General features: G+C 37.0%; 3 protein-coding genes across 6 annotated transcripts in view; 2 read left to right on the forward strand and 1 right to left on the reverse strand.

Moving 5' to 3' along the window:
* LOC135226139 (serine/threonine-protein phosphatase 6 regulatory ankyrin repeat subunit A-like) overlaps positions 1 to 5,152 on the forward strand; it is a 39,720-nt gene extending 34,568 nt beyond the window's left edge. Inside the window, exons 6-8 of the mRNA XM_064265580.1 lie at positions 968 to 1,399; positions 2,576 to 2,659; positions 2,993 to 5,152. Coding sequence (XP_064121650.1) covers positions 968 to 1,399; positions 2,576 to 2,659; positions 2,993 to 4,636 — 2,160 coding nt within the window. The 3' untranslated portion in view covers positions 4,637 to 5,152. The remainder of the gene's footprint in view (positions 1 to 967; positions 1,400 to 2,575; positions 2,660 to 2,992) is intronic.
* Positions 5,153 to 8,714: 3,562 nt separating this feature from the next.
* LOC135226140 (uncharacterized) lies at positions 8,715 to 10,424 on the reverse strand. The gene has a single exon (XM_064265581.1). It carries the CDS (start codon positions 10,422 to 10,424, stop codon positions 8,715 to 8,717), a length of 1,710 nt encoding a protein of 569 aa, XP_064121651.1.
* Positions 10,425 to 11,590: 1,166 nt separating this feature from the next.
* The window catches only part of LOC135226353 (uncharacterized), a 29,535-nt gene continuing 17,757 nt past the window's right edge, over positions 11,591 to 23,368 (forward strand). For 2 of the 4 annotated variants that reach the window (XM_064265796.1, XM_064265800.1), the window contains exon 1: positions 11,591 to 11,658. The gene's annotated coding sequence lies outside the window, so the exon portion shown is untranslated. The remainder of the gene's footprint in view (positions 11,659 to 23,368) is intronic. The other 2 variants (XM_064265798.1, XM_064265797.1) reach the window with 2 other exon arrangements.

Below are 23,368 nucleotides of genomic sequence, written 5' to 3' on the forward strand. Positions count from 1 at the left end.
AATTAACAGTGCAGATGCTGACATGTTTTAGAATTTTAGTGTCTTGTCTATCTAGTTTTACATGGATTTTTAATATTTAAATCAGCTGATGTATCAGATAAGGCAGTTTATAGGTCTTGTGATAAGCAAGTGGTGTGCAATGAATTTTCTTCTAAATTACCCTAGACTTGAACAACGGGACAAGTGCAAGCAAACCTCTTACTGTTAACAAAGAAGGTCTAGTATTCCAGTTACTGAGATCTTATAAAAATTACCCAGTTATCCAATAACGCTGTGTCTTACCAGACTATTCGAATTTGATTCCTCCTTGGCATTGTTGAGCCTGGTAGCTGTTATTCCAGACAGTAAGTTAATTTCATTTTCTTTCTCTGCCTTGCCATTTGCTCTACGCTTCATATTTCTGTCACTATTCTGTTTCCTTCTTTAAATGCCTCTGTTTCTTCTTGGCCATTTCCAACGATTTCTTGGGTCCTACTAGGATTCCTCCAGCTTCATCTGGAGTCCCTTAATTTTATGAATGACTGTTTCCTGAACCTTTCCATGACATGTCCAAAACCATAACCGTATTTGAGAGTTCTTTCAGAATTCATATATTCTTCTAAATGAAATTGAGGTGACTTTTTAAAAAGGTGTTGTGAAAAAGTATTAATGATACACTTTTACATATACGGAGTAGATAGTGGCCATTTTAGTCAGCTTATTTTAAAGTTGAGCCTGCTTAAGCGATGATTGCATTTATGGACTGAGAATGATGCCTGAACATGCTATTTATATGGTCTGAAACTGCAACACACATTTTCTGGTGAAATCAAAATCGGGCGCTTCTAATTATATGTAGAAACTTTTTCAGTTAAAAACTGAACGTGCTTAAGAATCCGAGTCTTTATTATAAAGCTTGTCTTAATCCAAACCCTTAATAATGTTGCCTTTGAGTTATATTTTCAGCATTATGATTTATTGATTTCAGGCTGTCGTCAATACTCTCAAGTGGGAACATAAGATGCTGCTTGAGATGTTGAAGGATGAAGCTGTGGAGGGTTCTTGTTTGCTCTACTTGACACGAAGCTTGAACAATCTGATACTTGAAGATTTGTCTGGAGAGAAGCCTTGGGAAGCTCAATTTATGAGTCCAGATAGTGCTTCATTGACACAGCTGTACTTAACAGCATGCAGATACGGTGCTACCTTAACAGCATGGTACGTCTGGAAGGCAGGCGGAAGCAACTATGATAGGGAGCTGCCTTATGACTGTACAGCTTTAGAGGCAGCTCTGGATGGAGGACATTCTTCAACTGCATTACGCCTAGTCCTAGATATGGATGCTAATCCTTTCCTCAAGAATAAAGAGGGAAAACTTCCCGTCGATTTGTTTCCGAGAAGTTATATCTCCTGGAGGTTTGTATTGGCTTTTAGAATTTCTCAAACTGAAATTAAGCTCCCAGTTTTGCAATTCTCTGGTCCCTAAAATTGTTTTTCCCATTAGTGTTGGTATTTGATATAATCCGCATTTTATAACGATTATCGGTCTAAGTAATAATATTCATTTTTCATGAATCCAGGTTGTCCATTCATATTTCATCCCGTTAATTACTGGAGGGGGTAATTTATCAGTGTGCAGCGCCCTAGACCGGGTAAACTTTGAGGTTGGCAAAAAAAAAAAAAAAAAAAAAAAATAAATAAATAAATAAATAAATAAATAAATAAATCATCAGTGGAAAGAGGAAGATATTTAAATGCACATGGTGTGAGAAAAAAATTTATAAAAAAAATTCCCCTACCTTCTATGAGAAGTTGAAATTGACTCTTGACAACCCGTTGTGGGGCCTCTTTTACAAATCGATCGCAAATTTTACGAAGTTATACATGATTTTTGTAATAAATGAATTTATCATATTTTGTAAAATTATAATTACAGATCACACAATATCTAAGCAGCTAAGAAATAAAATTAGTAACAAATTCTGAGCATATTTGTAAAATATTTACGTAAGTTTACCGATACGAAGATGCTGTAAGTTTTATGGTTTTATATGTTTTTTCTAATATTGCCTTGCACTTTTATTTGCAAAATTGCTCTTATAACGGACATACTATTATAAAAGATAAGAACTAAAACCAACAGCAACCCCTTGGTATATTTATGAGTAAATTTACAAAAAAGACATCATGTGAGACAGAGAAGGCCGTACATCCTCGCTGGAAGTCTCGACCTTTCCTGCCCAATTCCCTTCAAATCGAAGACACGCAGTATTGCTTCTCTCCAAGATCAGTCCATCCATCATCCACAATCTGTTAATACTACTCCTGAGAGCCTATCCGTCCATTAAGGGTTAAATGTGCAGCAATCATTCATGGTTGTCATATTGGGAGGCTGCCCAGTGGGGAGAAATAATTAACGTTCATATTTTTCACCTGTTGCGCATGTAATGGAATCTAATCTTGTACCATATAAGACACAATTACCAATAGTCACTGTTAGAAATATCCAACTTTCCTTAGTAAGTACAGCTAATGCTAAAAGAACATTCTAAGGCAATTGCAATCATTTTCATAATTTTGCACATTTCTTCCACAGGTGATGTTGGGGAAGGATTATCGAGCCCTTGACAAGATGGCGGAAAAATTCAAAGATGAAGATGATAAACGAGAGCTTCAGCAAGTCATCCTTTTACTTGTGGTGCTTTTTCTTCAGTATACCATTGTTGGTGTCTCGATCAGTCCTAACAGATGGAAATCCTTCCTTGTCTTAGTGCTGAAGGCATACAAAAGGATAGAGAGACAGGAGACTTTGTATTCATCCTGTAAGTGGATGCTTTCTCTCAGCAGTGTTCTTATAGATGAGGGAATTAACGGAATCAAATTTGAGAAGCCTAAAAATGTTGAGTCAAAGATTCGCTTATCAAGAAAGACATTAGACTTGATGAAATTCCACAGAAACTGATTTAGACAGCACAGATGATTATTTCTCCACGATTTTTTTTTGTTTTTTTCTATACTGGAAATTAATTTTCATGAAACTGAGATTCCAATACCTGAGAACTTCAATTCTGATAAAGATATAAATCTTTTGCAACTAAAGGCTTTGAAAGTGTGCTGTGAAAAGCCTTTGCCATTATTTTTACATCTCTTGACATCACTTACAAGTCCTGATCTCGAGAGCATACTGAATGAAGTTTGCGAATCTCGACCCCTCCACCATGCAGCTAAAAGTGGGAATTCTTCCGCTGTTGCATATTTGTTAGAGTGTGGGGCATCTCCTCTTAGTAAGGATCGCTCAGACATTTCGCCCATTCAGTATGCTGCTATGTTTGGTCACAGGGAAACAGAAAACATCCTCATCAGGAATCTGACAACAGACAGTGAAAAGAGCAAACGCATAAAATTAGAACAATCTTTCTCAGAACATTATGAGAAGTACCTAAACCACTATGGCCTCAGTCGTGGTGATACTGGAAAATCAAGGTATGTGAATGTTCAGACATATGAGAAATTGCTTACTAGCCGTTTTGATCATATCAAGAAACAATTGCTAGAGAAAGGCGTGGAAAATTTCGCAACAGAAAATCTTGTCAGTTATACAGATGGCGAGGCTCGTGAAATCAAAGATGCTGTAACTCAGTTCCTCTACTTATTGAATGAACAAATATCTTTAAAGAATAAGATGTTTGAAGGAGATATAGGATTTGTCGGGAGTTCTGAAGATAACGTTCGCTTATATTGTCCAGATGAGTACGACTGTAATCTGGTTTTGAAGAAAATCAGTGCATATCCAGATGGAGAGATTAAAGCTGAACTTATTGACCTTGATGAAGCAAAGGCCATACAATATGGCCACAAAAAGTCTTTGAAAGTACAGCCAGTCAGAGAAGATCTCAGAAGTTTGATGAAAGGAACCTGTTTTTTAGATAGTTTTTATAATATTGCCAGGGAATCTTTGACTGAAATGGACTTGAATGGTGGCAAGTTGAAGGTAATAATGCCTGGAATTAAGAGAACACAAGTTGGTATAAATTTATCATTCCTGTGGTTAGGTACCGAATACCCAATGCTCTTCATAGACGTAGATTTCGTTCCTACTGTGAGAGCCCCATGGCCAGAGGGTCTTCCAAAACCCAACTGCAGTCTAGACAGGCGTCACCTGAAAGAGGTTTATTTGAGCAATGTTGGTGAAGACGAATGGAGACTATCTTTTGGTCCTACAGAATCTAAGATTATGAGAGGTCTGAGTGTTAACAAGAGAGATGTGTTTCTGGTTTGCAAGATGATCTTGGCTGCTTTCAAAACGGAGAACTGGGTTCCCGCTGAAATAAAGAATCAGTTTATGTATTGGGACAGCCGGATGTTTTCTCTCCACTCAAAAGGAGGCTTTGCCCTAAAGAACTGTTTTTTCCAGGAACTTAAGAGTATTACTAACGAAGAGGAATGGACAAAGGATAAGATTCTCAAGAGAGTCAAGTCAGTGTTTGAGAGAATGTGTTTGATAGAAGAGCAGCGTTCTTTGGTGGGAGGTATGGAAGTCGATGGCCAATATCCAAAACCTGTCAAGGCTTATTTCGGAGGCGATACAGAAAAGAATTCTGAATATTTCATTGCTCCAGAAATAGTGAGGTTTTTGAGAGATGTGAATAAAGATTAAGATGATCTAGGATTGAACACCTAGTTTATGACAGGTTTTTCTTTTAACATTTTTATTCTGCTTTCCTTTTCATTATCCATCATAGCAGCAATTATTCGAATGTGGCTTTCTTGACGTCTTTTAGTACAGAAGTGTCTGAGATAAAGTCCCCCACAGCATTCACTGAATTTCTTGGTCCTTTTGGATATTTCCTCACTGTTCATATTACCTCTGTGAACATACTTCCTAGATATTTGAAGGTATTTGAATTCTTAACCACTGTATTTCATTTCCTGTTTTTTTATGCTTTGTGTTGTTTGGTATTTGTTAATACGTCTGTTTCTTGCATATTCATCTTGAAATCATTTAAAGCATACCAATGCTTTTTTGTAGTTCAATATGGCCCCAAAGCTACATCAACTGCAAAAATCACGATATCTCCTAATATACTGATTTTTTCTTTAGTCCTTTACCGTATTGTCCAAATTCGCAACAAATAAGAGGGAGAAAGAACACTTCCCTGTTTAACCCCTTTGTCCTCACATTGTTTATGCATGACACGTGTGCTTTCTTTCTTGCTCTTTTTTTGAACAACTATCTCCGCTAAATACCAACCAGTTCACATGAGTTCCTGATATTAATTGTATTAATGCACAGAAGAATATTGTACATGTATCTATATATGGGGATACAATCCACAATGATGTAAAATCCTTATGTAGTTTTACACGAAATATATGTAGAAAAGGGAAAATTTCAAACTTTAGGAATATATGTGCCAATGATGATGCTGCTTCCTCTCCTGTTTACTACACTCAGGTCATTTCTCCAACAAACCACCCAACCAGCATAGAACAAGCAGTTAACAATAGAAACATTCCCCCACGAAGATCAAGACGAATTCTGGAAAGGACGAGGGCTCAACCGCCTGATCATTCATAATAATAGTTAACCAGCTTGTTACCTAATATTTATTGTTTCAAATGTTGTAAAAAAAAGTACGTTTGTACTCCTACATGACAGATCCTTGAGATGATGTATCAGTATCACCTTTTAGTGAACAAGACCACAGCGGAGAAAGAACACTTCCCTGTTTAACCTCGTTGTGACTAATTGTATGTCATTCCCGTATCCTGTCCTCACATTGTTTATGCATGGCACGTGTGCTTTCTTTCTTGCTCTTCCATCCAAACCATTAACGTCTCCCAAAAATCTCAATCATTCATTTCTAGGTACTGAGTCAAATGCTTTTCTAGACCAGTAAAAGCTTATACAGCTTCCTATTGTGTGCCCATGATTTTTCAGTGACGTTCAATCACAGGGTGAATCTAAGGTCTGATCTTTTTCGAATCAGAGTGAAAATAATGCACACTTTCCTAATCTCTTTTACCGTTAAAAAGGTAATAAGCGTTCTCATTGTACTGATGACTTGCTCTCTAAGAGCCACAATGATTGAATTAACTAGTAAAGAAATTGCTTCAATAAGCCGCCTTCTTCTTTAAACATTGTGGAAATTCCCCGTTGTAAGTAAATTCAGATTACAACGAAGACTGGGTCATTGCAGGAACTCCATCAAATGGAAGTTGGAGCGTTTACATGAAATGTTATATATAGGTACACAGATTTGACCGACAACGAGGAAGCTGGCTGCAACATCGTTTCTAAATTCAGGCGAAAGGACAGAGCTGGGGTGTCTTGCGCGATCAAGGCAATTCGTTCTCGTCCAGCTGATACGTATTGTCCAGCTGATACGTTTTGTTCGACACATTCTGAGTGTACGTACTGACTGAGACGCCTCTGTTTCCCGTCGTTGGAATCTTACGAAAAACCGCTCATGCTATTCTCACAAGTGCAAGTGTTAAGTTTTTTTTTTCCTAAGGGAACACAATGAAGCAGTTTTTCTTTACCAAGAATGAAGGAGTTTGCAAGGTATGTAAAGAACAGTAATATATTTACGTTTGTAATAAGATGAACACACACACACACACACACACACACACACACATATTGTAATGAAAGTAAACACTTGGTGACAGATTCCAAGCTTTATTCAACACATTACCAAACTACCACATCTGTAACAGAAAAACAGACAACAATAACTAACAACATTCATGCACACATGAACACAAGCACATAACTTATGACAATCATGCTACAAAACATTAACATTAGAAAACATAACAATAAACAAAACAACATAAAGAAATAGTTTGATAGCTAGGACCTACCACAAATGATAATACTACATTCTCCCCTCCTAGAAAAATTCACTGTTAAACTAAACAAATGTATTGGTTTAATCCCACCCGTAGCGATCAGGAGGCCTTGACACACGAGTGGATCTTCTTAGCTCAGTGGGCTCACTGGGCACATGAGAATCACAGTTATCATGAGTTTGTGAACTGTCATGAGTTTGTGCATCCTGCACTTCAGGTGTAACATGAGTTTGTGCATCCTGCACTCCAGGTGTATTTGGGGACTCCATCTCTCTTAACGATTCAACCTGGTGTACAGGAATCATTGCACCCTCAGGACTTGGAGCTAAGTCACGAGTAGACACAGTTGATTCTCTACCATCTGGATATTTGACATTTGCATACATTGGGTTTGCATTCATGAGTTGAACCTGATCCGTTAACGGTTCATGTTTGCTAGACCTAACATGTCGTCGCAATAGTACGGGTCCAGGAGTCAAAAGCCATGATGGTAATGTATTTCCAAGACTAGAGCGTCGCTGAAACCTAAAGAAACGTTCATGAGGGGTTTCATTGGTTGCTGTACATAAGAGCGACCTAACTGAATGCAAAACCTCAGGAAGTACTATCTCCCAGTGTTGAGTCTTCAAGTCACGAGTTTCAAGTATTAAAAGAATAGATTTCCAAATAATACCATTGTATCTCTCAACCTATCATCGGCTGATAAGGTGTTGTTTTTTTTTTTTGCTTGTTGCCAACCCCTTTCTGAGAAAGGTACATTTTCAGTTCCTGGGACATGAAAGAAGGACCTTGATCTGAATGAATAAAAACTAGGCATTCCACAAAGGCTAAAGATAGATTCAAGACATTTGATCACTGTTTTAGAATGCATGTTTGGACAGGGAAACCCAAACAAAGGGGAAACGTGAATACTCGTCAATAACCGTAAGAATGTACTTGTTGTTCGTGTAGAGGGCAGAGGCCCCTTGAAATCAATACTAAGATGTTCCATTGGCTGGGTGGCCTTTATGAGGACTCCTTTTCCTGGACGATGGAATTGCGCTTTTTGTTGTGCACAGATTTTACAAGAAGCACACACTCTTTTCACGTCATCTGTTGTGAAAAGGGGAGGTTTTTGGATCGCACAAAGTGCAAAAGACAAGTGACCCAGGATGGCAGAGGTTCTCGTGGATGTCAGTGAGATTCGACATTAAAGAAATAGAACAACAATAGGCACGAGTCAGGGTGTCCGGTGCAATATTCTGTTTCCCAGGATGATACTGTATGGTATAGCTGTACGATGCCAGCTCCAACCTCCACTCTTGTATCTTGTTATTCTTTATTTTAGTTCTCTTCCTGCTGTCTAACATGAACATCACGGATCGCTGATCAGTAAATCAGAGTAAAAATGTTGTCCGCTAAGAAATGGCTCCACTGCGAACAGCTTCAATAATAGCGGTAGCCTCCTTTTCCACTGCTGGATAATGCAACTCACTACCCTGGAGCGTTCTTGACATGAAAGCTACCGGCCGGTCACCCTGTAAGACTGCTGAAACAGCAACTTCCGAAGCATCACACTCCACAACAAAGGGAAGGCTCTCATCCACAGACCGTAGTGAAACATCCATAAGTTGTTTTTTAAGGAGACTAAAAGGAGCTAGTGCTGGCTTACTCTGTGGAAAAGTTTTTGTGTTCACTAAGGGATGAATCATATCAGAAAAACGAGGGATCCATTTGGCATAATATGCAAACAACCCTTGAGCTCTTCGCAGAGACCCCATATTTGTGGGAGGCAGCAATTCTTGAAGGGGACGTAATCTGTCAGGGTCAGGCTTTATCACATTATTACCGACACAATACCCTAGAACATTGATTGTAGGAACAGACACAACGGATTTCACTTAATTGAGGGTAAGCTTCCGTTTCCGAACCACCTCCAAGAACTTTTGAACGTTTTCATCATGTTCAGCCTGAGTTAATCCACCTACAGTAATATTATCTAGATATGGAAAAGTATCTTTGAGGTTCTCATCTTCAACTAGTTTGTCCATAGCTCTTTGGAATGCAGCTACACCATTCGTGACACCAAATGGAATCCTACAAAACTGAAACAATTTCCCTGCACCCTCAAAAGCAGTATACTTCCTCTCACTCTCTTTAATGCTGATTTGGTGATATGCACTCTTTAAGTCAAATGTGGAGAACACCTTATATTTTGCAAGGTCATGCACCATATCTTCTATCCTTGGGAGGGGGTATGCATCTAGTTCTGTGTATTGGTTAATGGTCTGGGAATAATCAATGCAAAGTCTCTTTTTGTGCCTGCCAAGTGGATCTTTGACTACTACAACCTGTGCTCTCCAAGGGGATATACTTGGCTCATTGATACCTTCAGATAGTAAATGTGATATCTGGTCTTTTACAAACAGCTGGTCATCCTGGCTATAGCGTCTAGATTTAACTTCAATGGGTTTACACTGCTGAGGCAAATTTGGAAACAATGACGGTTCATCGATATCAGCTGTTGCTAATACACAGACAGGTTTAGCTCCAGTTATCTTTAAACTTGGTTTATTCCCTCCATATTGAAAAGTTACGCTCTGGTGTTGCTTTTGAAAGTCATAACCTAAGATAACATCACAACATAAATCCTTCAGGACCCCGAGCTGGATACGAGGATATCTCTGATCAAGATGCACTAAGTCTGCTGTAACAAACCCAGGGGAACTAGCATTTAAAGATTTTAATGCCATTGAGACTGCTGTACCTACAGGAACTATTGTCAAATTTAGTTTCTGTGCTACTTCCTCGCGTATAAAACTATCTGAGCTACAAGAATCAATTAGTGCCTTCAATGAATGGCCATTTACAGTGATGTTTGTAGCTGCATGTGAAAGATTCTTTGGATAAGTGGCAGCTATTGTAAGCAAAGTGGGGCTATACAATGCAGCAGTAGTACTACCTGAAGCCTTTGATTTACAGACTTTTGCAAAATGACCTGTTTTACCACATTTGTTACATTTAACAGTACGTGCAGGACAACTCACTCTACCTATACTGTGGAGTGCATTACCACAAAAATAGCCTTTCCTCTTAGATAAGTAAGCAGCAGCAACAGCTGAATCTCCAGGTGAACTTCTTTCTGCTTCTTCTTGTTGGCTGGGCTGCTGCTGGTCACCACTGGGCTGTGCCTGCCGCTCTGGAACTAAAGCAGCAGTATGAGGAATGGGTGGAGATGTATACACGTCGGCACTACGCTGGGCAAGATCCAATGTACGAGCTTGACTGTGTGCAGCCTCCAGGTTCAGTGACTTATTTTCTAGTAGGCGCTGACGAATAAATGCTGAGGCAATACCATTGATAAATGCATCACGTACTAGCTCCTGCCGATATTGCTCAGCTGTGACTGCCTGGAAGTTACAATCCTTGCTTAGCTTATGTAGTTCCCTCAGAAATTCGTCAAGGGATTCTCCTGACTGCTGTCGTCGTGTCACCAAAACATACCTAGCAAAAACTTCATTCGGCAACTTGACATAAGCACTCTCCAGTTTGGCGATTGCACTCTCAAAAGTACTACAGTCTTCAATGAGTTCATACACACTCGGGGACATACAATTCACTAATGCCCTCAACTTGTCTGCTGCAGCATCTCCACTTTCTTCTATGAAGTTGGTGAATGTTTTAAGCCAGTGCTTCCATTCTTTGGCTGCAGTGGGTGAGCTGGGATCGTGTCAGTCTGGACGGCTTCAGCAGCTTGGCCATGATAGGTAGTGTTGCTGAATAAAATGTAATGAAAGTAAACACTTGGTGACAGATTCCAAGCTTTATTCAACACATTACCAAACTACCACATCTGAAATAGAAAAACAGACAACAATAACTAACAACATTCATGCACACATGAACACAAGCACATAACTTATGACAATCATGCTACAAAACATTAACATTAGAAAACATAACAATAAACAAAACAACATAAAGAAATAGTTTGATAGCTAGGACCTACCACAAATAATAATACTACACACACACACACACACACACACACACACACACACACACACACATATATATATAATAATTATTATATATAATATATATAAATATATAGATATAATATATATAGATAGTATATATTATAATATCTATCTATATATATATATATTATCTAATATTATATATATATATATATAATATATATATATTGCAATTCCACAATGGTCCCGTGGGTGAAGTATATGCGATATCCTCACGTGAAAATGAAAGGAGGTACCAAGAATATGGTTTTTGGAATAAAAGTTGCAAGTCTTGGTACCTCCTCCATTCATTTTCACGTGGGGATCTCTTATATATATATGTATATATATATATATATATATATATATATATATATATATATATATATAACAAAATATACGGTTAAATAGTGCAAATGTAGGTGCAACTAGGAAAATTTCGGCAGAACTGCTTAGTCACGTTAAGTACTCCGGTAGCGAGTGACTAGCGACTCGTTTTCTCTCCACGGCTCAGAGCAATGTTGCCAACCGCAGGGTAATTCCCCTACACGTAGGGTAATTGGACCAAATATTTTAGACCTTAGGGCAATATTTTTAAATGTAGGGTAATTGTAACAATGCCTGTATTGATCAACATCATTATTAGTATTATTTTTTATGATCACAACCTCAGAAAGTTGGGTAATTTCCAGTTATGTAGGGTAATTTCTTGTCTTCTGTAGGGTCCATAGGGTTAGAGGGGTTAGCATCACTGCCTCAGTCAGAAAGAGAGCCGAGAGGAAGATGAGAGACGACTGTCACAGTGGTCCGGAGTGCGCTTGATATTGTGAGCAAATCGTTCAGGAAAATCCGTGTGTTCACTATTAGTTTCACCTAGGAAATCGTTTCACGCCATAGCTCTCTCTGATTGTGAATGTCCTCGTGCTCATTGGTTAATTCAGACCGTTCTGTCTTCGGCATCTGTGCTGCCCATAGACGTTCAGATTCACTTCAGTTTACCGAAATCTGGTAGAGTGAGGACATGGCCGTTCCGCTCAGTGTTGACGCTATAGACCGCTATTACAGCTGAAACTAGAAACCCCCAGCGACAAAGAAGAGCCTGAATTGAACTCTGGTTGAAGAAATGAAATGAATGATCTCACAATTGTTTATTTCATTAACTAAAACTTTACCCTGGTGACTGGATCGATTACCTGGAGGAGCAGACCGACATGAAATTATTACATTAAAAAAAAAACAAAAAAGAGAGAAAAAAAAAAAAAAACATATATACACAACCAAAATCATTGTACGAGAGGTTACTGGACACACTTCCCTTACACGCTACAAGTCGTTCCTTGGGGCTTAATAATCCCAGAGACATGTAAAGCAATTATTCAAGTTATGCAACACGAGTTTACAAAGGTAAACAGTAACTATGTTGCATACACAGCATCTTTCATATTCTAGTGGTATACAGCCTGGTGTAGGTACAGTAGGTCCAGAGTTCCGTTAAGGCAGAATAGGCCCTTAAACCCACGGTTCTGTACCCAAGTAAGAATTCAAATTTCAGATCTTTTCTACACAAAATTCTTTATTTAACCAAGGAAAATTTAGATATTATTGAAGGTATTGTCATGGAACACTGAAATATTATTGAATATATTGTCATAGACTTTTATTTTATTTTATGTGTGGAAAATAAATGTAATTTAAATAATAGTACTACGCGCGCACACACCAAGTATATATTATATATATATATATATATATATTATATATATATGTAAGTGTTTACATAATAAAAATATGGAATGTTAGTCCATATATATAAAAGTCTAAAACTAAGAGGTCAACCAGATTGCTTGCAGGAATGTGATCAGACTAGAGACGCTAAAGAGACGTATACAATAAGTATGTAGGCTAAGATAACATGCCGTCACCTGTAGTCATTCAATTGTTTATAAACATTAGTCCAAGCTCCCTGCTTGAGACAACTACCCCGACCTATTATTCAAACGGCCTACGTGATCTGTAGCGTGTCTCATTTGATTGTATGTTCATATGTTCGAACTACTGTCTGTTCCTTCATAACTTGTAACAGAGATGGTAGACAGGCAGAACAGAGTGGAGCTATCGTCTTTAGAAGACCTGTACCTCTTTACCTAAGCTTTATCATGTAGAGGAATAGGATTAGCCATCATCATTGGCAGAAGCGATCAAGCTATCGTCATAGAAGACTTGTACGATCATACCTGATCTTCATCATGTAAAACTTCAGAAGAATATACTATTTTTATACCTTGTGTTTTCTACAAGAACCTCACCGAACCATGAGTTCAACACATCGTCGTAAAGATAATACCGACTTCGTAAGTGATCTACAAAACCCCAGACACTCCATTGAAGATGGAAGTGCAATACCAACCGACTTAGCGTATAGATTATCGCTAGTCTAACATTACCTCATAGGGCGCCTTATCATACAAGGCACAAGCCTTAATATTTGGTGGCCAGCGGACCAGAAGAACTCTACAACGTCCTACGAAGAAAAAACAGAATAATAAATCATGAAGTCAACGACGACGAAAGCAGCAGATTCTCAAGCAACCTAGTATCATCATTAGTGAGCGACTTCAGAAAACAACAAGATTCGTCAAGCAACTTAGTATCATCGTTAGTGAATAACTTCAAGAAACAAAACCGACGTGTCCTTTTCCTACGGCAACGGAAGCTTCGTCTCTCATTAGAATCATTCAAGAAAACATCGTTAGTGAGCGTTTCCGGCACTGCAAGAAAAACAAACCGAACGCGTCTGCAGCATCGGATCTTTCAAGGGCTCGAATCATCGAAACAACGCGCACGGGGGAAACTGAAGCCAAACCAGGTCGTCCGCTAAAATAGAGAGGAGGACCAAGGGCCGTGTGTCGTTATCGGAACACCGTGACTCCCACAAAAGCAAGCTAAGTACAATTTTTTTATTCATTTGGAGTAACTTTGAGTGTTCCTTTGCAGGTCGAATTTCGTTTTATTCCTGTGGCTGAAGTTACGAGACATTCTAATCTACTTTTTTACAGAAATTATCTACATCATTGAGATTTTCGCTACTGCGAGTTTTTATCTTTGAGTGTCTGTTTCCAGAAGTTCTACTGAAATATCATAATCATATACTATGTTAATTTTATCATTTTGGGTGATTATTAATCCCTACGTAACAAATCATATTAAACAGTGAATATGCGTTTACGCAGTGGACGTCTGTATTTATACAGATGCATGATAGGTCGTTAAGCACCGTAGTGATTAGAAAACACACAAAAAACACAAGTGGAACACCCGTACAAATCTATAAATTAGAGGTAACACTATTTCGGGTCATGACAATAAATGCTCCTTTACAAAGTCCCGATCGCAGTTTTAGCCTTGAGTTTTTGAGTTATATAAAATATCGAACCTCAATGACTCAACTTAACTTTAAAAATACGGCTGGATTGCAAGGAATAACATGTCTGTAAAAAACTTTCATCAGGCTAAATGCGCTGACCAGGATCCCTCACTATTTCAAATTTTAGCAAAGAATGAAGTACAAACAGTTAAAATTGTATGCAGTAGTGATAACTTGTCTTATTAGTAATCGCTCAGTTCCTAATAGTTCGTCATTCATTGCCTGTATAACGTAACCAGCAACATAATGCTAAAAACACACATACGTTGCGATGGTAATAAAGAGAAGGATCCTAATTATTCAATAAGAAATAGAAACAGTAGCCTTTCAGAATCAAACAAGCAAACTCGGTTACTGTGTCACCTAGTCAAGCGGTCAAGGTTAGTCAAAAAACTGCCGAAGTGTTCAAAGCATAGCAAATTCCACACAATAAGCGACTCTAGCAGAGTGGGGAAAAGCGATGTTGGTTCATACCAATATCTTTTTGAATTAAAAAGGATTTTTCCTATGAAACACACGACCGTATAAGTAATCAGAGCAGGTTTTCGTTTTTTTTTAATACATAAGTTATTATGAGTAGTGGTGGATTAAGCCCGACTGTACGCGCCGTAAAAATTAGAATATCTTATTTATTCCTTTAGTACAATTAATTACCAGTATTACGGACTCACCGTCTGTTGTTCGAACTTCAAACTTCCCTAATGAGAAGTCCGGATAAGCGAGCGTTTACCAGATACCTCTATAGTTATAAAAAACATTGATCTGTATCTAGTGTAATTGTAAGATTCATCTAGGGGTATACAAAATATTATCTTACATCCTGCAAAATAAGGCGTGTTTATCAAAGGAAAATCCTATAAACCTTCAAACATATTAAAAAATCCGTTTGAACAAAAATGAGACAGTTAAACAAATAATAACTTATATAAAGGAACTATACATTTGTCTCATAAATCGTAAACATTGTTCAAATGACCCAACAGAATTCTCCCACAACCGCAGTCGTACTTTGCACGCAAAATCTCGAGAAGCATGCAACCCTCGAATGTCTTAGTGCGTGTAAAAGACTTTGCTGGGAAATGAAATTTTTAATCCTTCCCGACACTCTGAAATATAACGATTTCCGCGAACAAAGCCCTAAAAAGTATACATATCGTGGATACGGAAGTTATAAATATCGCATTTTTTATTTTGTTGCTAGTTTTTTAATCACGCCCAACCAGTCGTGGATGAATCTCTCTGATAATCTATCTAAAGTAATATCCGTAAAGTCATTCAAGCAGAGGTGATTCAGCAGAATTTTTTTTATCTTCTACCTGAATACCAGGAAGTTTCTCCACTAGCGAGTGATCTCTGGAGAAAAACGGATGTCATTGAAAACAAAAATACGGTCTAAGGACAAACATAAAGCTATATACGTACCTTCGTGTAGAACCCCAATGAAATTTCAAAATAGAAATAAATGACGACGTTGAAAAATGTTAGTAATAGGAGTCATTAGGAAATCAAATAGCCCATATAATCTTCTCAAACGTCATGTCATAAAGGATCGGACTTGGCGTATCTGCGTAGATTCTGTCGCTTAAACAAGGAAACGACTTCCGATTAGTTTCCAGTGCGATGTACCGACGACATCTTATCTCTGTTAGGTTAGAATAAATTTTTTTACCAACTTGGACTTACTTAAATGCTTTTACCAGATACCATTACCTAAGTGATTGTACCTCATACACCGTTTTTCAGCACACCCCAGGGGACATTATCAATTTTTTACGTATGCCTCCGGCTTACGTTGCGCCCCAATTACAATATAGTGTTTGGAGACTTATAGGGGATAACCTACATGCCTATATGGATGGATCTTGTAATCTTTTCTAATACCTTAGAAGTACATTCACATAAAGTAGAGCTAGTGCTACAGAGACAAAGACAAATAATCTCAGAGTAAAATATCTAAATGTGAGTTTTTTTCAAAACCAAAAGAACATGTTTATCTAGGTTTTATGTGTCTGGTCAGGTCTTAAAAGTAGTCCATGTAAGGTGTCGGCTATTCATAACTTCCGGTACCTATTAACGTAAAAGGGGGATACAGCACTTTCGCGCTGTAGTGGGTATTACAATCGTATGTAAATATGTAACTCTTCAATCATGACAGCTCCTTTAACAGATCTTACGAAGAAGAGCGTAGATTGATTATGGTCTAAAAAGCATCAACAGGCGTTCGATATCTTAAAGCGGAATAATGCAGCTTACCTAACTTAAAAATCCTGATTTAAATAAGGAATTTTTTTTTTTTTTTTATTGCAACAGACGCCTCAGACCAAGGGGTAAGAGGATACTACTTCAGTAATATGATAAACAGTTCTTCCCTATAGCTTTTTATTCACGTAAACTAAAGCCCTCTGAAAGTAAATATGCAGTAACTAGGCAAGGAAGGGCTAGGTATCTTTAAACTCACTAGTACATCTTTAAGTTCATAATCTATGGCTATCCTGATAAGTCCCTTACTGAACATGAGTCCTTTACCGAGTTTTTTCAAAGGCTTTAATCACAGTCCAAAAGGAACTCGGTGACAATGATCATTCAGGTCTTTCTTTTGGAGCCAAGATAAGATATCTACCGTGGGAAAGCAATAATCATAGCTGACGCATTATCCCGCAATCCCGCACAATACAGCAAAGACCATTAATTAGACTAAAAGAATATAGAAACATCCGTACCTATTGTTAAAACCGTATCTAAACAAGAAATTCCTTAACCCAAGAGATCGCGAGCATTGAATATCTGGGTCGGAGCGCAGAACTGTTACAAACTGAACAAAGCAAGAGTCAACAGACATAACCAAAACAATAAACATTTCGGACGGAACAGAGTCAGCAGCAATAAACACAAACACTAAACACTTCGAAACGGAAACAGGGTCAGTGGCTAAGCAAAAACAATAAACACTTTTGTGAGCAGAAACCCTAAAGCAAAAGTACATTTAAAAGTATGTGTATCAGAATAAGTAATCAAATGTAATATTATATGTAGGGTCTGTGACGAGGAAAAAAACCCGAAGAACACAGCAGATGACTAACGACCAGGTAGTAATACCAATCGTCATAAAACTGGTTGCATTCCGTCATCCAGGGTTCCATAGATGTCACAGAAAGTCCAAATCCACTATTTTACTGGCCTACAATGCTTACAGATATAAAAAGCACATAACTAATTGTAACATGTGTCATGAAAACAAGGGTATACACTAAGACACCTGTCAGTTTAGGAGCCTATCCTGTGCCAAATCAATCCTTGAAAGAATATACGTAGAATTATTAACAGAATTACGAGTCTGACAGAGGGAATAAACTTCTTAGTGTTAATAGTTCCTTGACACGTTATATAGAATTAATAGCACTAAAAACAACACCGCAATTGAGTGCGTTACGAATATTTATGAGTGCTAATCAATAAATATGGAATTCAACACATAATAATCTGTGACTCGGGTGGTGTAAATCATATAATCTCCTTAACACGTTGTGTGAATTCCTTTCCATTAAGAAAACCAATAATATATTATACACCCAGAGTCAATCGGTTTGGTAGAATAACGGATAATTAAATAGGAAGTGTCAATGTCTTACGAGTTACAACTCGTGATATTTGGATCCGACCGGATTATAGCGGTTCTCGCGGTTTTAAAATACCTTTATCATTTATATCATGTATCTATAGAATTGATGCCGCAAGTAGCCTTATACGGTACGCCGCTAGAACACTTTTCCACATATTCAAGCCAACCATTTAATTTATATATATATATATATAAATAAATAAATATAAAAAAAAAAAATAAAATAAAATATGGATACAAGTGGAGTCAATATAATACACTCCGTAAGAAAGTCGGAAGGGTTACAAATTATAATAAAAAAGGAATCACGATAAAATCAATAAGCAAAACGTAACCATAGGTTAATTAAATATCTAAATATATATGCGTAAAGATTTGAACTCTAACTTAAACGCTTTAGTAATGACAAATAAGCTAAAAGTTCAAACACATATCCAAAACCTACTGACATATTGTCTGTCCCCGGTGATTTATATCGTAGTCAATGAAAAAAAAAAAAAAAAAAAAAAAAAAAAAAATTAAATAAATAAATAAATAAATAAACTAATAATAATAATAAATAAATAAAATAAAAGAGATTTTAAAGTCAGGAAGTCTAGAAGTGAAAATGTATCTATGAAATAATCCTATATGAATCTTATACAGGGCTAATAATATATATAGAATTTGTATGGAAACCTTTTCATAGTTTGATAAGGAATATTTTATTTAACATAATGCCAACATGAAACTAATATATTGTTCAATTTTCGGTACTGTTTTTTTTTTTCAGACATTCTTCTCATGCGGTGGAGAATTAAAACACTAAAATATCATTTGAAAATACTAAAGTCGTATCTCTTACAGCAAGTAACGTAACTCTTAGCTGGCTGAGAGCAATCTCCTGCCAAGTGACGACGTCATCATTGCCGTATCAGCATTTGTTCCTTTTAACCTCAATAATCTGCTTACACAGCTTCATCTGTGTGCGTCTCTGCTTGCAAAAGCAGATTGACTGGAGAAAGGAATGCTTAGTTCATGAACTTCACATGTGGTTCATAGGTCACCATGACGGCCACATAACATATTCTTATCCGTGTGTGTAATGCAAGTAGTTAAGGACTTGCAATCATTTTAAAATTAATGAACAATATAAGCAAATAGATTTCTATAACAACAAAATGAATTAATTTTTTTTTTCTGAACCTCATAGACAATTAGAGTCAATAATTCAGCTTATGACATGGGGTAAACGGACATTTAGAATTATCAAGTTGTGGATAATAAATATTTACTTGCAACATTAGCCTATTACAATTCAATCATGGGAAAATGTCACATTTTCTTGAAAAACCCAAAGTTTATATAGAAATTAGTTACATAGTGGGTTTTTCGTTGCATCTCCTACCTATTAATAATGTTTTTAAAAGTTAACCTCAGAGGATGCGCACGAGAAAATTGAATATGAAACTTTTTGTTAGGGCACATAGAATCATGATTAATCTTCTCTTTGACTCTTATGTTGCCTGCAATCTTACAATTAGCTCCGTTTTCCACTTCTTTGTCTAGTAACTTACTACCAGTAATATCGAATTTTCTTTGAGATTCGTATGATATCTATTTTATTTTTTATAATTCTGGATATTTTTACAAGTCATCATAAGACCTGGATAGGTTCACTCATTATTAATGCCATGGATAAAAAAGTTTGTACAGCGGACTCTTTGAATTCCGAAATATCAGCGAATTCATGTGGGTTAAGTCTGGTCTAAATGGCTCTCTCCCCTCCCCTCCCCTGTATTTGGATGTCGTCTGAATTTACTTTGCCCTTGTGACAAGTATAATTTTCACTTTGCAGGCTTGATTAATGGAACTGGTTACAGTATCCTGCAGTACGAGGAGTTTTCTACATCGCAACTTCAAAAAATCGTTCGTCGCAGCGGACGACTACAGTCAAGTAACAACCGCCTACAATGTGAAAGGAAGGATTTCATGGACTTCTTCGACCGACACCGTATCTCGTCGTTAATCTCGTTTTAAATGCGGAACGCTCCGGCGGCTGTCGGAATTCGACTACAAAAGGGACATACTTCCGACAATTACGACCCGAAGGATATTCAACTCTACTTTGCTGGCGAAGGACTCGTGCTGGATGATCTATTCATCGAACGGAATCGTGTAGCTTAGGATGCAGAGAATAAGTATGAGCGCAAATAGAACGTTGGCCCGCCCAGGCAAATTTTCCCCTTGTTTTAAGCCATTGAAAAAGGCCGTTTCAGTGGCTAAAGGTGGTTGTCTGGAACTGTGTAATGGACGAAAAGTGGTTCGAAAGCTAGTTAAATGTGAGTAGTATAACCTCGGTCATGTATCCTATATATATAATGATCATAAATAACAGAATCGAAATATATTTTTTTGCGTGCGCATAGGAATCTCTTATATAAATGTCATAAATAACGAATCAATATATCTTTGCTGTAGCAATAGGAATCTATTTAAAGTGCACATATATTAATCATTATTATATGAATCCCCCAAAATATACAAAATATGTAATAAACAATCAGGTAGCCTATAATCAATCTGTTGACCTTTTTTTTCTTACCATATCTGCAGTATTTATGAGTTAGTATATTGATTAATGAATCAGATATATAACATTTAGCATAAAAATCAACGAATCAATACAGCATAAACATTAATAATTTTATCAATTCATATATGATATTTTTATCAGTTTAAAATATGATTTTTTATCATGTTAATCTTCATTCTATGCAATTATCAGAGTACATTAGTATTTTCTGTAGCATAAGTATCTTAAAGAGATGAAGTGAAAAACTGTATCATTATATATATCATGTGATCACTATTATTACCATATCATTGTTTTATATTTTATTACTTGAATCAATTCATGTACACAATGAATTTTTATTTACTTTATATATATATATTCACATAGTGGTCTGTATCACACTCCTATAAGTCAAATGCAAGTCAAGTTTGAGTATATTCAGTGGTTGGTTTTGGTAGCTGACCGAGCTGATGTAAGTTTCTTTATAATAAAAAATATGGAATGTTAGTCCATATATATCAAAAGAACTAAAAACTAAGAGGTCAACCAGATTGCTTGCAGGAATGTGATCAGACTAGAGACGCTAAAGATGAACGTATACAATAAGTATGTAGGCTAAGATAACATGCCGTCACCTGTAGTCATTCAATTGTTTATACATTAGTCCAAGCTCCCTGCTTGAGACAACTACCCGACCTATTATTCAAACGGCCTACGTGATCTGTAGCGTGTCTCATTCGATTGTATGTTCATATGTTCGAACTACTGTCTGTTCCTTCATAACTTGTAACAGAGATGGTAGACAGGCAGAACAGAGTGAGCTATCGTCTTTAGAAGACCTGTACCTCTTTACCTAAGCTTTATCATGTAGAGGATAGGATTAGCCATCATCATTGGCAGAGAAGCGATCAAGCTATCGTCCTATAGAAGACTTGTACGATCATACCTGATCTTCATCATGTAAAACTTCAGAAGAATATACTATTTTTATACCTTGTGTTTTCTACAAGAAACCTCACCGAACCATGAGTTCAACACATCGTCGTAAAGATAATACCGACTTCGTAAGTGATCTACAAAACCCAGACACTCCATTGAAGATGGAAGTGCAATACCAACCGACTTAGCGTATAGATTATCGCTAGTCTAACATTACCTCATAGGGCGCCTTATCATACAAGGCACAAGCCCTAATATATATATATATATATATATATATATATATATATATATATATATATATTATATATTATATATACGTATGTATAACATGTGTGTGAGTATATTATGTATTTACGTATTGTGTTTGTATGCTATATCAGTATGTATTAGTATTATTGTTTAAATTACATTGTTATCTGTCGCACAAATGTGTAGAAAAGATCTGAAATTTGAATTCTTACTTGGGTACAGAACCGTAGGTTAAAGGGCCTACTCTGCTTTAACGGAACTCTAGACCCACTGTACCTACACCAGGCTGTATACCACTAGAATATGAAAGATGCTGTGTATGCAACATAGTTACTGTTTATCTTTGTAAACTCGTGTTGCATAACTGAATAATTGCTATGCATATCTCTGGGATTATTATGCCCCAAGGAACGACTTGTAGCGTGTAAGCGAAGTGTGTCCAGCAACCTCTCGTACAATGATTTTGGTTGTGGTGTGTGTGTGTGTGTGGTTTTTTTTTCTTTTTCGTTATATGTAATAATTCCATGTCGGTCTGCTCCTCCAGGTAATCGAACCAGTCACCAGGGTAAAGTTTCAGTTAATGAAATAAACAATTGTGAGATAATTCATTTCATTTCAGCTGTCATCACTGAGCGGAGCGGCCATGTCGTCACTACCAGATTTCGGCAAACTGAAGTGAATCTGAACGTCTATGGGCAACACAGATGCCGGAGACAGAACGGAACCTGATCCGCCGGTCGTAACGTCTATGGTGCCCTTAAGGACTTGGGACAAATATTTGAAGCGTAGGAACGCCCAAATAAATTATGGCAAAAACGTAGTGACATTAGTCAAGTTTCCCAACTTTATAATATATTATAATAATATCCTTTTTAAAAGATATCATGTGGCCTATATTGTGACAGTAACGTCGCCATAGTACCACAGACGTCTTTCACTCTTTAATAGAAAATATTACAGAGAACAAGAATCAAACAGGAATAGTACCAATTTTTACTGTTTCCGCTCATGAATAAGCAATCTATTCCTGAACGTTGCTTTTACAAGGACAGCTTGTTCTCTGTGTAATGAGTAGTTTGATACGCTAAAAAGCAATATCGCATTATTACCTGTATAGTACGAGATATAGTAAGAGATGATGTGGGCATATTTCATTTGCGGTTATAATGAAAATGTGTGGTTATACAGTGATTTGTGTGGAAGCTCTTGTGCTTGTAGTTGGCTTGATACTCGGCCTCTTACACTGCTCTGATTTAAAGAACTTTGCTTAAGATCTTGTGTTAAATAACGATGACTGAAGCTGGGCCAAGTAATCGTAAGAAAAACAAGGCAGAGAAGAGGTGAACTTTAAAAAGTGAAAAACCTCCTCCAGGAAAACTGGATTTAGAAAAGAGTAGAAATTTCACACACACACACACACACACACACACACACACACACACACACACACACACACACACACACACACATATATATATATATATATATATATATATATATATATATATATATATATATATATATATATGATGTTACCGAGGTTCTAACCTCGGCACAGATTCTCAAAGGGAAAAAAATTAACAACTAATATAGTCTCCAAGTCTACCATTCCACACTCTCTCTCTCTCTCTCTCTCTCTAAAACGTAAGTAGGAAGTACAGGAAACAAACCAACAAGGAAATGAATATGGTTCAGTTGTAATGAATGAGATAATCATAAGTCATTCCCCACCCCCCTCACTACAA

This window comes from Macrobrachium nipponense, chromosome 14 (assembly GCF_015104395.2).
Source record: "Macrobrachium nipponense isolate FS-2020 chromosome 14, ASM1510439v2, whole genome shotgun sequence".
Lineage (NCBI taxonomy): Eukaryota > Metazoa > Arthropoda > Malacostraca > Decapoda > Palaemonidae > Macrobrachium > Macrobrachium nipponense.

Coding starts and splice junctions, on each gene's coding strand:
- LOC135226140 (XM_064265581.1), bottom strand. CDS start 10,424: ATGTCCCCGAGTGTGTATGAACTCATTGAAGACTGTAGTACTTTTGAG.